The following is a 13,545-nucleotide window of genomic DNA, read 5'->3' as shown; positions in this document are numbered from 1 at the left end:
TTTAAAAGTAGATTATTTCTAGGCAGTCTAATGAATGGGCTTCCCTGGTGGCTCAGACAGTAAAGAATCTGCCTGTAATGAGGAAGACCTGGATTCGATCCCTAGGTTGGGAAGGTCTCCTGGAGGAGGGCATGGCAACCCACTCCAGTATTGTCTAGAGAATCCCATGGACAGAGGAGCCGGGTGGGCTTCGGTTCATGGGGTCGCAGAGAGTCATTTCTCAAAGTGATCGTGACCAAAAGTCTAGTAATTCATTACCATATATGTGACCCCCTTCACCCATTTTGCCCACCCCCTTAATTAACTTTTTTGTTTCTAAAAGGACACTTTGAAAGTAGATTATTTCTAGGCAATCTATTGAATAGGAGAAAATATTTGCAAATCATGTATTCGATAAGGGGTTAATATTCAAAATGTATAAATAATTCATGCAACTCAATAGCAAATACTAAGATGTTTTTCCAAAGAAGACATACAGATGGCTATCAGACACATGAAAAAATGCAGAGTGTAGGTGCTAAGCAGCAGTGCAGACATTGTCAACAAGTGAATGACGCATGTAATTCATTTTACACTGTCATCCCCAACATGGTGCCTCCCAGGTTGAGAATAAGTAGGTCTCTTACAGGGAGAAAATGCACTTTTGTGAGCTGGTATTAGAGAATCTTTATGGTGGTAGATGGACGCATAACTTCAGAATCTAAACACAGGTAATTTAAATTGGTTGTATTTATTATCTAATACAGGATAGTTTTGTGCAGTAATAGACCTGACAGCTCAGGATGTGTATTATATCATAGTTTCTGTGGGTCAGACACTCAGGAACAGCCTGACTGGATGGTTTTGGCTCAAGGCCTCATGAGGGTTACAATCAAGATGGAGCTGCAGTCATAAAAAGCCTTGAATGAGGCTGAAGAATCTGCTTCCTAGATGGTTTATTCTCATGGCTATTTCCAGAAGACCTTGGTTTCTTCTGCCTTTTGGCAGAAACTGCCAGTTCCTCATCACATGGGCCATCCTGTAGGACTACTGAGTGATCTTACGGTACAGCAGCCAGCTTCTCTGAGAGAGTGTGAGCCGAGAGAGTGAGGAGGAAGCCACAGTATCTTGGGCCTGAGTCTTGAACATCACATAGTCACTTCTATCACTTTGTCTTCATTAGAAACAAGTTACTGAGTATAGCCCACACTTAATGGGAACAAATTAGGTTCTGCTTTTTTAAGAAGTATCAGAGGATTTGTGGACACGCTGTAAAACCACTACATTATTCTAACAGGTATGGTGATATTGCACAAATGAGTAGCCTACATTACAAAAATAATAGTAATAAATGTGAACTTTGAATATTATACAGGCTGGAGTATTAGTTGACTACTCAGTGGTGTGTGCGTGCATGCATGCATGCTAAGTCACTTCATTTGTGTCCGGCTCTTTCTGACCCCATGGACTATAGCCTTTCAGGCTTCTCTGTCCATGGGATTCTGGACAGAGTTGCCATGTGTAGGAGTGGAGTTGCCATGTAGAGGAGAACTGATTCTGAAGGCAGTTCAAGGTGTAGCTTGGTATGTGTGTATTCAACTTCAGTGTATATTGTGTTCATTTAGGTATGAGCACGCATTATTCTGTTTGCTTAAGTCTTTTGCTTTATTACTATTTTAGATTTTTAGTTTTCTGAATTACTTCTACTACTAGCTTTCATTTAATGTGTGTGAGTTGGAACTTGAATCTAAGTATTCCCAAGTCTTAGTCTCTTTTATCTATATTTCCGTATTTCCATCAGAGAAAGGGGATTGTCATGCATTCATTCATCCCTTCATTGACAGCTGTTTAAATATGCATCATTATGTTAGTATACCGACACAGTTCATTTAATAGACATAACACACTTAAAGCAAGGCCTTTGTCTTTAAATTCACTCTTTCAGCTCTGCCGTGGGAGGGTAGAGCCCATATTCAGGCTTTCCCTTGTATTCTTTTGAAGATTGTTCCCATTACCTATCTAGAACTGCTGGCATATTATCCTAGTTAAGGGGTAAAATGATGACACCTAAGTCAATAATTGGAAGATCTAGAATTAATACTTCCCTGATTAATTCCTTTAATTCTTAGACAACAGCACATTTGTATAGTTTTTTTGTTTTGTTTTTGCAGTTAGGAAGAAGTATGTGAACACTCTTAAGAATTTGAAATGAATGATTGTCACAAGTAGAGAGGAATCATATGTTATTATTAGATGAATAGTACTAGCAAAGGAAACATTTCTTTAGAGAAAACTCGAGAGACCAAATGTTCCCAATAAACTTTACATACAAATCTGCCACTGATGAATTAATTGTTTTAATCTTGACGTATAACTATGGTTTTTATTGTTCATCTTCTGTTCTGTTTTCTTTTCTCTTTCATACTTCAGAGATAGGAATGAGTAGCCCTGTTGTAGGACTTATCTATGGGAGAAGGCAACGGCAACCCACTCCAGTACTCTTGCCTGGAAAATCCCATGGATGGAGGAGCCTGGTGGGCTGCAGTCCATGGAGTTGCGACTGAGTGACTTCCCTTTCACTTTTCACTTTCATGCATTGGAGAAGGAAATGGCAACCCACTCCAGTACTCTTGCCTGGAGAATCCCATGGATGGAGGAGCCTGGTAGGCTTCAGTCCATGGGATTGGTGAGTCGGACATGACTGAGTGACTTCCCTTTCACTTTTCACTTTCATGCATTGGAGAAGGCAATGGCAACCCACTCCAGTGTTCTTGCCTGGAGAATCCCAGGGACAGGGGAGCCTGGTGGGCTGCTGTCTATGGGGTTGCACAGAGTCAGACATGACTGAAGTGACTTAGCAGCAGCAGCAGGACTTATCTAAACAGCTGGCCTAGATAAAATAGAGATAATTGATATCCACAGAGAGATTCAAGTTTACATTTTATTTGTAAGACAAGAACCACTATTGAAAATGACAATGATGATAGAAGAAGCAGGGAACAAGAAACACAAGAAATCTGAAAAATTATTGTAGAGAATATTAGAAAGCCAGAAATATAAAAGTACATGAAATCTATCATTTTGTACATTGAAAATGAGAAAGAAAAGTTTAGAGACAAAGAATTAAACTCTGTGGGCCAAATACAGAGAAAATAAGGAAAGAAAAAAGAATGAGAAAATTTTATGTAAGTCTTTAAAGCAACCCTACTATGCTATGTGATAGAAATTTTTTAAATGGCCAAAGAAGGTCCTTGTGAAATATAGAATACCATTTCTTGAGAGAAGATCCTAGTTATTCCATAAAGAAAAATTGCTTTACTTACAAAAGAATGAGAAATAAACTGACAGGACAGTTTCTTAACAGCAACATGGGCCTCTTAGAAAGCAGTGCCCTTTACAGGTTGGAAAAATGATTTTGTTTTGAACAGAAGTCAAGAGTGTGATGGAAAGAGGAAATATTTTGATATGTAAAGACTCAACTTTTACCTACTTACATAAAATTGCTAAAACAATTACTTGAGAATCTACTAATAAAAGGAACACACCCCTGTTCCTGAAACAAGGTAAAGAGGGGAGAACGTGGGTTTCAAATCAGGGGACCTAACTCAAACCCAACCAGAAGATAGCCCAGAAGTAGTCGGGTCTTGAAAGCAAGCAGACTTAGTTTCTATCAGGCAGTTGGAGGGCTCCAAAAAGAATCTTTTAGAAAGAAATGGATTTATGTTGAAAAAAAGTATGATTAAGAAACAGGGAGCTTTTAATGATTTCTGTACTCTTAGCACGTCTCTCTCTCAACGGCATGCTCTGATGCGGCTTCTGTGTTCAGCGTTCTACCAAAGACGCCGTTGTCAAGAGCTCCAGTGACCTTCCCTGTGGCTCGGTCTGGGGTCAGTTACAGATCCTCGCCACGCTTTTCTTGTAGCAGCAGTTTGGCCCAGTGGATCAGTTCTCTGGTCTGAAGTGCTTTCTTCATTGGCATCCACACTCCTAGAGTTTTTTTGTTCTCTCACCTGCCTCTCTCACTGGTTGGTTAGTTTTCCGGGTACTTCTTTTCCCCTGACCTCTTAATTTTAGGGGCCATCTCGAACAAACCCTTTTTGAATATTAATCTATATCCTGATAACTCCCAAATTATACTGGCAGTTCAGAATTCTCCAGTCAACTCCAGCCTCTTATTTAACATTTCTACTTGGATATCTAGTAGATACCTCAGATTTGACACATGCAGAAGTAAACTAAGTATACTTTCTCCAAACCTGCTTCTTCCACAAATTTCCTACATCAGGTAATGGCCTGTCTGTTTTTCTAGTTGCCTGGGCTGTAAAACTTAGGAATCAACCTCAGATTCTGACCTTACTTCATAACCTATATCAGAAAATTTTGTTGCCTCTGCTTTCAAAATATATCCACAATCTGGTAAATTCTCACTGCCTCTATTTTTACCCTGGTCCAAACCACTGTGATCTCGTGTCAGTATTTTCATAGCTTTCTAACCAGTCTCCTACCTTTGACCCTGTTCCCCTTCAGTCTAAACACAGTAGCCAGAGTGTTCCTTTTAAAACAAGTTAGGTAATGTCTCCTCTGAGAACTATTTGGTGGTTTTCCATCTCACTAAGAAAAACACCTACATTTCTTATAGTGGGCTTCCCTGGTAGCTCAGCTGGTAAAGAATCTGCCTGCAATGCAGGAGACCCCAGTTCAATTCCTGGGTTGGGAAGATCCCCTGGAGAAGGGAAGGGCTACCCACTCCAATATTCTGGCCTGGAGAACTCCATGAACAGTCCATGGGGTTGCAAAGAGTCAGACATGACTGAGTGACTTTCACTTTGACTTTCTGGTCTTACCTTGTAAAGACTTATGTGATCAGTTCCATTTCACTCCCCCATCCATAATTTACTTTCTGACCTCATCTGTTACTTTCTTGCTCATTCCACCCCAGACCTTCTTGCCATGGTCACTTCTGGGAATCTTCACTTCAGAGTCTCCTTTTATACTGCTGAGGATGTTCTTTCCCACACATGGGGATCCCTCTCTCACGGGTATTTGCCCAATGATCCCTTCTTGGTGAAGCCTTCCCTAACTGTGCTGTTTTAAACCACATACTCCTAGCAGCTCTTGAGTCCCTGCTCTGTTTTGGTCCATGGATGTTGTCTGTGGGCTTCCCAAGTGGATCAGTGGTAAGGAATCCGCCTGCCAATGCAGGAGACACAGGTTCAATCCCTGGATGGGAAAGATCTCCCTGGACGAGGAAATGGTGGCCTACTCCAGTGTTCTTGCCTGGAAAAGTCCCATGGACAGAGGAGCCTGGTGGGCTCCAAGTCCATGGGGTCACAAGAAGACTGACACCACTGAGCGCCTGAGCGCGCACACACACGTGTACGGTCTAACATTTATTTCTTGTTTGTTTTGTTTAGTATCTGTACCCCGTACTGCAATTTTAGGAGGGCTTAAGATGGCAGGAGTATTTGTCTATTTTGTTCATTTTTATATCTTCAGCACTGAAAATAGTGCCCGGAATATTGCCTTATTTCAAAGGAAAGGCTTTGGATAAAATATCCATGAACTTAAATCCATGGCCATCCTTTAAGTCTGCCATGTATTGTAGTGTGAATCTGTGAAGATGCAAGTTATTGCAGATTATTTTTGTTATTATTAAAACAGTATTAATCAGTTTGTATTTTTGCCAGTATGGCAGGATTATTTTTTTGATATTCCTTTCCCTTTTAGCTATTGTTAACAATCTGACTTGATTCAGCAGTATTAGAGCAGTACACAGCCTATTGCTGGGTTATAATTTATATGGAGAATGTGTATGTATACTTTTATATGTGTTAATTTATAGCTAGCTGTATGGCTAGACAGATAGCATATAGATTGAAACTAATTTTCAGAGCTGTCATCTTCTAATAACTTTAAGTTGGTGGTGGGCAGTTAGCAGTAGCTCAGGTGTTAAGGTGTTGAAATAAAAAATTAAGCTCTTGCCAAACTTTAAAAAAAAGCACAGGTTGTAACTTAAAATACTAAATAAATGGATTAATTTGAAAACATGAAGTTTTTATATGTTACATGGTAAATTTTGTTTTCCTGATTTAGAATAGTTTCTTCTTTGGGATTAAAATATCTGGTCAGTTGACTATTCTAATAGTCAATTTATCATTTTTTACACTTATTGTCATAAGCCATTATACATTTTTAAATGAAGTTTGTGTTCTTAGGGTTGACTTCGTTTAACAGTGGCAGAGCTAAGGGAACTTTAGTGTTTGATGGACAAGCAAAGATAGCATAGTTTGTATTAGATGCCCAAAGTACTATATAACATAAGTTTGGTCACATACCCCAATCCACACTTCTAATATATTTGCTTGCTGCTGCTGCTGCTAAGTCGCTTCAGTCGTGTCCGACTCTGTGCGACCCCATAGACAGCAGCCCACCAGACTCCTCTGTCCATGGGATTCTCCAGGCAAGAACACTGGAGTGGGTTGCCATTTCCTCCTCCAATGCATGAAAGTGAAAAGTCAAAGTGAAGTCACTCAGTCGTGTCTGTCTCCTAGCGACCCAACAGACTGCAGCCCACCAGGCTCCTCCGTCCATGGGATTTTCCAGGCAAGAGTACTGGAGTGGGGTGCCATTGCCTTCTCCAATATATTTGCTTATGTACTTATAAATTATTCATGTATTATCATCATTGTCTTTCTTAAGGATGATATGTACTTAAGGCAAGGTTTTCTGAGAGGATACTAAATGTTTTCAAATAGCCATCTTCATAGTTTTGAGATTTTTTTGATTGTCTTATCAAATCCAGTGTATATTATTGTGTTGTTATGGGCAAGTTAAGAACTTCACTAGAAGTGTTAGTTTTGGCATTTTGTTTTGTGCTTCTGCTTTATTAATGTTGTATTTAATCTGTGGTTTCTTTGTAGGAATCTTCTGCAGCTTATCCATTGTGTGAGTAAAAACTAAATCACATCCATAATTCCACTGAACTGGGCATACGGAAACTGCCATATATGTCACAGTACATTGAAAAAGAGCCAGCAGGTAAGCAAAGTCTGTGTTGGTTACTCTAGATTGAGGACTTCGTATTTTCCCCTCTGGATTCCTTGTGTACTGTATATGATGTTTAATCTTGGTATTATTTATTTATTTATTTTTTTAATCTTGGTATTTAAGGCCGGTTTCAATCCATGTACTGAATATTTATAAAGCTTAATTTCTAATTTTTTATACAGTCAGATCAGATCAGATCAGTCGCTCAGTCGTGTCCAACTCTTTGCGACCCCATGAATCACAGCACACAAAAATGAGTATAAATAGAAATTGTTATATTTTCTTTTCCTACCCCCTTGGCATCTATTGTGGTTTACACTTTGGAGACTATTTATTTGGAGGTGTTGTTAAAGATACTGGTTCTGGAGTCATCAGTTTAGTTCACTCGCTCAGTCGTGTCCAACTCTTTGTGACCCCATGGACCACAGCATGCCAGGCCTCCCTGTTCATCACCAACTCCCGGAGTTCACCCAGACTCATGTCCGTTGAGTCAGTGATGCCATCCAACCGTCCCATCCTCTGTTGTCCCCTTCTCTTCTTCCTTCCATCTTTCCCAGCATCAGGGTCTTTTCAAATGAGTCAGCTCTTCACATCAGGTGGCCAAAGTATGGGAGTTTCAGCTTCAGCATCAGTCCTTCCAGTGAACACTCAAGACTGATTTCCTTTAGGACGAACTGGTTGGATCTCCTTGCAGTCCAGGGGACTCTCAAGAGTCTTCTCCAACATCACAGTTCAGAAGCATCAGTTCTTCAGCGCTCAGCTTTCTTTATAGTCCAACTCTCACATCCATACATGACTACTGGTAAAACCATAGCCTTGACTAGATGGGCCTTTGTTGGCAAAGTAATGTCTCTACTTTTTAACATGCTGTCTAGGTTGGTCATAGCTTTTCTTCCAAGGAGAGTGTCTTTTAATTTCATGGCTGCAGTCATCATCCGCAGTGATTTTGGAGCCCAGAAAAATAAAGTCAGCCACTGTTCCCACTGTTTCCCCATCTGTTCGCCATGAAGTGATGAGACTGGATGCCATGATCTTAGTTTTCTGATGTTGAGCTTTAAGCCAACTTTTTCACTCTCCTCTTTCACTTTCATCAAGAGGCTCTTTAGTTCTTCTTTACTTTCTGCCATAAGGGTGGTGTCCTCTGCATATCTGAGGTTATTGATATTTCTCCTGGCAATCTTGATTCAAGCTTGTGCTTCATCCAGCCCAGTGTTTCTCATGATGTACTCTGCATATAAGTATGACAATATACAGCCTTGACGTACTTCTTTCCTGATTTGGAACCAGTCTGTTGTTCCATGTCCAGTTCTAACTGTTGCTTCCTGACCTGCATACAGATTTCTAAGGAAGCAGGTCAGGTGGTCTGGTATTGCCATCTCTTGAAGAATTTTCCACAGTTTATTGTGATCCACACAGTCCAAGGCTTTGGCATAGTCAGTTAAGCAGAAGTAGATGTTTTTCTGGAACTCTCTTGCTTTTTCTGTGATCAAGCGGATGTTGACAATTTGATCTCTGGTTCCTCTGCCTTTTCTAAATCCAGCTTGACCATCTGGAAGTTCACGATTCATGTATCGCTGAAGCCTGGCTTGGAGGATTTTGAGCATTACTTTACTAGTATGTGAGATGAGTGCAGTTGTGTGGTAGTTTGAGCATTCTTTGGCATTGCCTTTCTTTGGATTTGGAATTTGTGCTTAGAAGCAATTATATTTTTTATTCTAATACCCTAAAACAGAAATATGTAACTTTAATTTACTGATTATTCCATATACTGTGAGGAAATATTTTGTTTATTAGTTCCTGCATTACATAGGTAAAATCCAGATGACTAAGCAAATTTATTATATGTGTAGATGTGAGATAATGGCCTACTTAGTCAAAGATACTAATCTTTGCTGTTATATATCCCTTAGGCATCAGAACTTAGTACTTGAGTTGTTCAGATGTTTTTGACTTTTCTTACCATGCGTATAACATTGGTAGTTTTGAAAAGTTTGACTTGGTTCACCACTGTTTTCTTTTGGAGAGTTTTACTTGATCCTAATCTTTGGAATATATTTTATTGTGGTCCAGTTGGTTCTTTGTAATAGTACAGATAGCATTAAAGAAATTACTTGTGAGAAACCTAGACAGCATATTAAAAAGCAGAGACATTACTTTGCTGACAAAGGTCCGTATAGCCAAAGCTGTGGTTTTTCCAGTAATCATGTGTGGTTGTGAGTTGGACTATAAAGAAGGCTGAAGGCCGAAGAATTCGTGCTGCTTTTGAACTGTGGTGTTGGAGAAGAATCTTGAGAGTCCCTTGGACTGCAAGGAGATCCAACCAGTCCATCCTAAAGGAGATCAGTCCTGGGTGTTCATTGGAAGGACTCATGTTGAAGCTGAAGCTCCAGTACTTTGACCAGTTGATATGAAGAGCCATTAGAAGAGACCCTGATGCTGGGAACGATTGAAGGCAGGAGGAGAAGACGATAGAGGACGAGATGGCTGGATGGCATCACCAACTCGATGGACATGAGTCTGAGCAAACTCTGGGAAATAGTGAAGGACAGGGAATCCTGGGGTGCTGCAGTCCATGGGGTCACAGAGAGTCGGACACGACTGAACAACTGAACAGCAATTTGACTGGATTTTATTCACTTTTAATGTCATTGAAACCATTATATGCAAGTAATTCACTCAACAAATTTGTATTGAGCAGTTATACATAAGGTACTTAGATAATTTGAAGGATAATTCTCCAATCCTTTAGCAGCTTTTACAGTATAGTAATTTGGCATGTGGAAAAAATTTGGAGTAGGTTATGTTGTAAAAAGCTGCAATACCTTGAAGGAATCAAGAAAAGATATTTGGGGGAGGGATGAAGGGAGTCACATAACTCAGAAAGTAATATTTCATGCTTACTTTTCAAGTTAGTTTTATATTACTCGTAAGGGGCACTTGGTGTTCAGTAGCATATGATTTGACAGATAATAGCATGCATATATGTTGAAACAGTACCCCAAATGTCACAACGAAAGCCATCGCTGTGCCTCTTATTTTTAACTCTGTTTTTCAGCAATGGATCAAGACTCTAGCAAGGCTGCCTGGCCGAAACCAGCAGGAGGATATCAGACAATCACAGGCAGGAGATATGGCAGAAGACATGCATATGTCAGTTTTAAACCATGTATGACCAGGCATGAAAGAAGCTTAGGTCGGGCTGGTGATGACTATGAAGTGTTGGAAATGGATGATGTTCCAAAAGACAATTCCTCAGGTATGCAGCCTGGAGTTATTTAAAAGCTGTTAATAGCGATGTAAACATTGATCTTGTGATGCTTGAAATAGTAAGTGGATTTTACGTGTGTCTTGAGTATAAATGCTGTACATTTCCTATCAAGAATTTCTATTTTAAATTTTCTATAAGCTTAATAGTATATACATAGAAGAAAGTAGAATATGGCCAGTCGTTAATCTGTAACTGCATTGTCATTGCAGTGATTACATTGTCACATCATTTCGCCAGTGGAAATGTTCAAGGAAAAAAAATTTTGTTTTTTTAAATGTGCACTGAGTATATTCTCCCCTGCATATTACGTTTAAATAGCTTTTTTTGTTGTTTGGTTTTATTTGTATCTCTAAATAATTTAACTTGGTTATTTTGATATTTTTAGAATCATTATATAAAATACAAAGGTCAAGTAATAGTTATTTAATTTAAATGCCTTAATTATTCATTACTCAAAAAGTATTTTGCAGGTATCCATGTACTGTGGCTTCCCAGGTGGCTCAGTGGTGAAGAATCTGCCTGCCAGTGTGGCGAGGCGGGTTCGATCTCTGGGTCGGGAAGATCTGGAGTAGGAAATGGCAGCCCACTCCAGTGTTCTTGCCTGGGAAATCCCATGGACAGAAGAGCCTAGTAGGCTGCAATCCACGGGGTCGCAAAGAGTTGGTCACACTTAACAACTAAAGAATAACAACGATCCATGTACTGTAACTACACATTTTTGGACTGGAATGTCAGTTTCTTTTTATCCTGAGCAAACTTGATAATTCTAGGGTTGTTTTTTTTCTGTCATTTATGTTCAAGAATATGAATTATTAGCTAAGGTCATTCTGCTAAAGAAGCCTTTTTGTGATATGACAGGACAACTTTATAATTTGTAAAATTTTGTTTCAACAGGTCTTGGTGTCTTTATTTTTTCTAGTTATACATTAGTGTAAAAGATAGTTGTGCTGAAAGTAATTTGTAGGGTGTATAGCATTTTACTCTTGTCTCATAGTTCTTAGAAACTATGACAAAGAAAATCAATATATTGACTTTTTTGTTCTTTTTCAGTCATAGCTGTAACATAACTGAAGTTAACTCATTGTAGATATGTTATAACAGTTCATTTTGGGGATAGAAATTTTAATATTATGTATCTAGTGACTGAGATATAATCTTCTGAATTGACATATAACAGTCTCATTTCTGTTAGATCTGCTGTTCTTATAGCTATTATAAACACTTTAAAGAAATCTACATGTAATAAAATAATTTTAAGTTTGAATTGCCCATTCCAACAGCTGGAAGAGTAGATTGATTACCCTGTGACTTCTCTCAGGTCTCTCATTAGTTTGTCTTTTAAATATCTTGTTTAGAACGTTTTAAGTATTAGGATTTGGGTGAAAGACCTGTAGAAGATGTCCGAGAGAGAGGATATTGAGAGGCTATACAATGGCATAAATGAGCTCACAGGGTGACCAGTCTGCCGCTCCCGGTTAAGTTAGGGAGTGTAGAAGCACCAGTCAGAGAAATTCACTCATATTCTCAAATAGGTAATAATTGGTATGGTTTCTAGTTAAAGAGTCATTATTAAATGTTATCTAAATTAGCCCCTCTAAATATGTTTTCTTTTGTTCTGTGAAGGTTCCAGTCCACTGGATCAAGTTCATTCTTCTGTACCCAGTGACCCTTTATTTGAAAAAAGTGAAGCAGAAATTCCCATTTGTGATACAGCATTGAACCAAACCATTGAGAGCACTCCATCCTTTGCTGCAGTGCGTCATAGCGAGGAAGGCAGGGAGCCCTTAGGGAGCAGCACAGATCTGCACAGTCACTCTGAGGGAGAGCGTGCTCCAGGAGTCTGTAATGCTTCAGGCGTCCAGCATGGAGTTACATTGGCTCATACTGACTCTTACGATCCAGACGGCAGACACGGAGAGGATAATGGCCATCTTCAGCTCTCTGCAGGCATTGTGGAAGGTGGCAGCTATCAGGCAGCACTGGGTGATACGGTATTTGAGCTGGAAAATGGAGAGGCAGAGGCATACACTGGTCTCTCACCAACAGCTCCCTCTTTCAACTGTGAATTAAGAGATGCGTTTGGAGAGGTAGATTCAGCACCTTTAGTGGAAAGGTCTACTGATAATACTGAGTTTGTCAGTCAGAACAACCAGGAATTTCAGACGTCCTCTTCTGAAGATGAAGTGGTTAGAAAGAAACAACAAAATAATACTAGCCAGGAGAGACAAAGAGAAAATTCAACTGAAGATTCAGCCTGTGCTCCCAGGCATATTTGCAGTGAACAAAACACCAGTGATAGGGGCAAAAACCAGGGCAATTCTCTTGAGCAGGTGGTGAGGCCCAAAGTTAGGAAAGTGATAAGTTCAAGCCAGGTGGACCCAGAATCAGGTTTGAATAGGCATGAGGCCAAACAAAGAAGTGTTCAGAGGTGGAGAGAGGCTTTGGAAGTTGAGGAAAATGGCTCAGATGACCTCTTAATAAAATGCGATGAGTATGACGGAGAACATGACTGTATGTTCTTGGATCTGCCTTTCGCAAGAGTCACGCAGAGGGACACAGAGGATCGCCAGCTAGCAGCAGAAAGCGGAGCCCCAGCGAGGCAAGGGGCTGTGGAGAGCACATTTTGGAATGGCTGTGGGGATTATTACCAACTGTATGACAAAGATGAAGACAGGTGAGTTTTGTGCAGTGCTTTGTGAGATTGTATAGTGAGCAAAGTGGTTTATTTTCTAGTACCACTTCCCATTGGAAAAGACCCTGATGCTGGCAGGGATTGGGGGCAGGAGGAGAAGGGGACGACAGAGGATCAGATGGCTGATGGCATCACCAACTCAATGGATGTGAGTCTGAGTGAACTCCGGGAGTTGGTGATGGACAGAGAGGCCTGGCGTGCTGTGATTCATGGGGTCGCAAAGAGTCGGACACGACTGAGCAGCTGAACTGAACTGACTGACCATTTATGTTTGGTGGATGGGCTCTCTGGCATGGTCATGGAATTAGCTATTTTGACTTACCACATATTTTTATTTACCCATTGCTAACCATGCATACTGGTTAGTTTTTCATAGAAACGCTCTCTGAGGTGTTTCAGTAGTTTATGGATCTTAAAAGTTCAGGTAATAACTATTCATTATTAAAAAAGGATAGCAATACTAATTATTTCAATTCGTGGTATTTCAGTTAATACTGATAAAATGCAAGGTAAACATTTGTTGTATTTTTAAAAATTTCTAAATGTTAAGCCAGTCTGG

At 39.9% G+C, this 13,545-nt stretch overlaps 1 protein-coding gene across 2 annotated transcripts in view; it reads left to right on the top strand.

Annotated features, from left to right (window-relative positions):
• PJA2 (praja ring finger ubiquitin ligase 2) overlaps positions 1 to 13,545 on the top strand; it is a 72,735-nt gene that overhangs the window by 13,369 nt on the left and 45,821 nt on the right. The window contains exons 1-4 of one of the 2 annotated variants that reach the window (XM_086413370.1): positions 2,593 to 3,866; positions 6,900 to 7,017; positions 10,082 to 10,282; positions 11,918 to 12,968. In XM_086413370.1, coding sequence (XP_086269496.1) covers positions 6,987 to 7,017; positions 10,082 to 10,282; positions 11,918 to 12,968 — 1,283 coding nt within the window. In that variant the 5' untranslated portion in view covers positions 2,593 to 3,866; positions 6,900 to 6,986. Of the gene's footprint in view, positions 1 to 2,592; positions 3,867 to 6,899; positions 7,018 to 10,081; positions 10,283 to 11,917; positions 12,969 to 13,545 lie in introns of those variants that run through there. The other variant, XM_086413369.1, reaches the window with a different exon arrangement.

This window comes from Bos grunniens, chromosome 7 (assembly GCF_055505025.1).
Source record: "Bos grunniens cultivar Pamir isolate PY7600 chromosome 7, Bosgru_T2T1.0, whole genome shotgun sequence".
Classification (NCBI taxonomy): Eukaryota; Metazoa; Chordata; class Mammalia; order Artiodactyla; family Bovidae; genus Bos; species Bos grunniens.
Note: the sequence above shows the minus strand (reverse complement) of the source record. Positions and strands in the feature narration are given on the sequence as shown.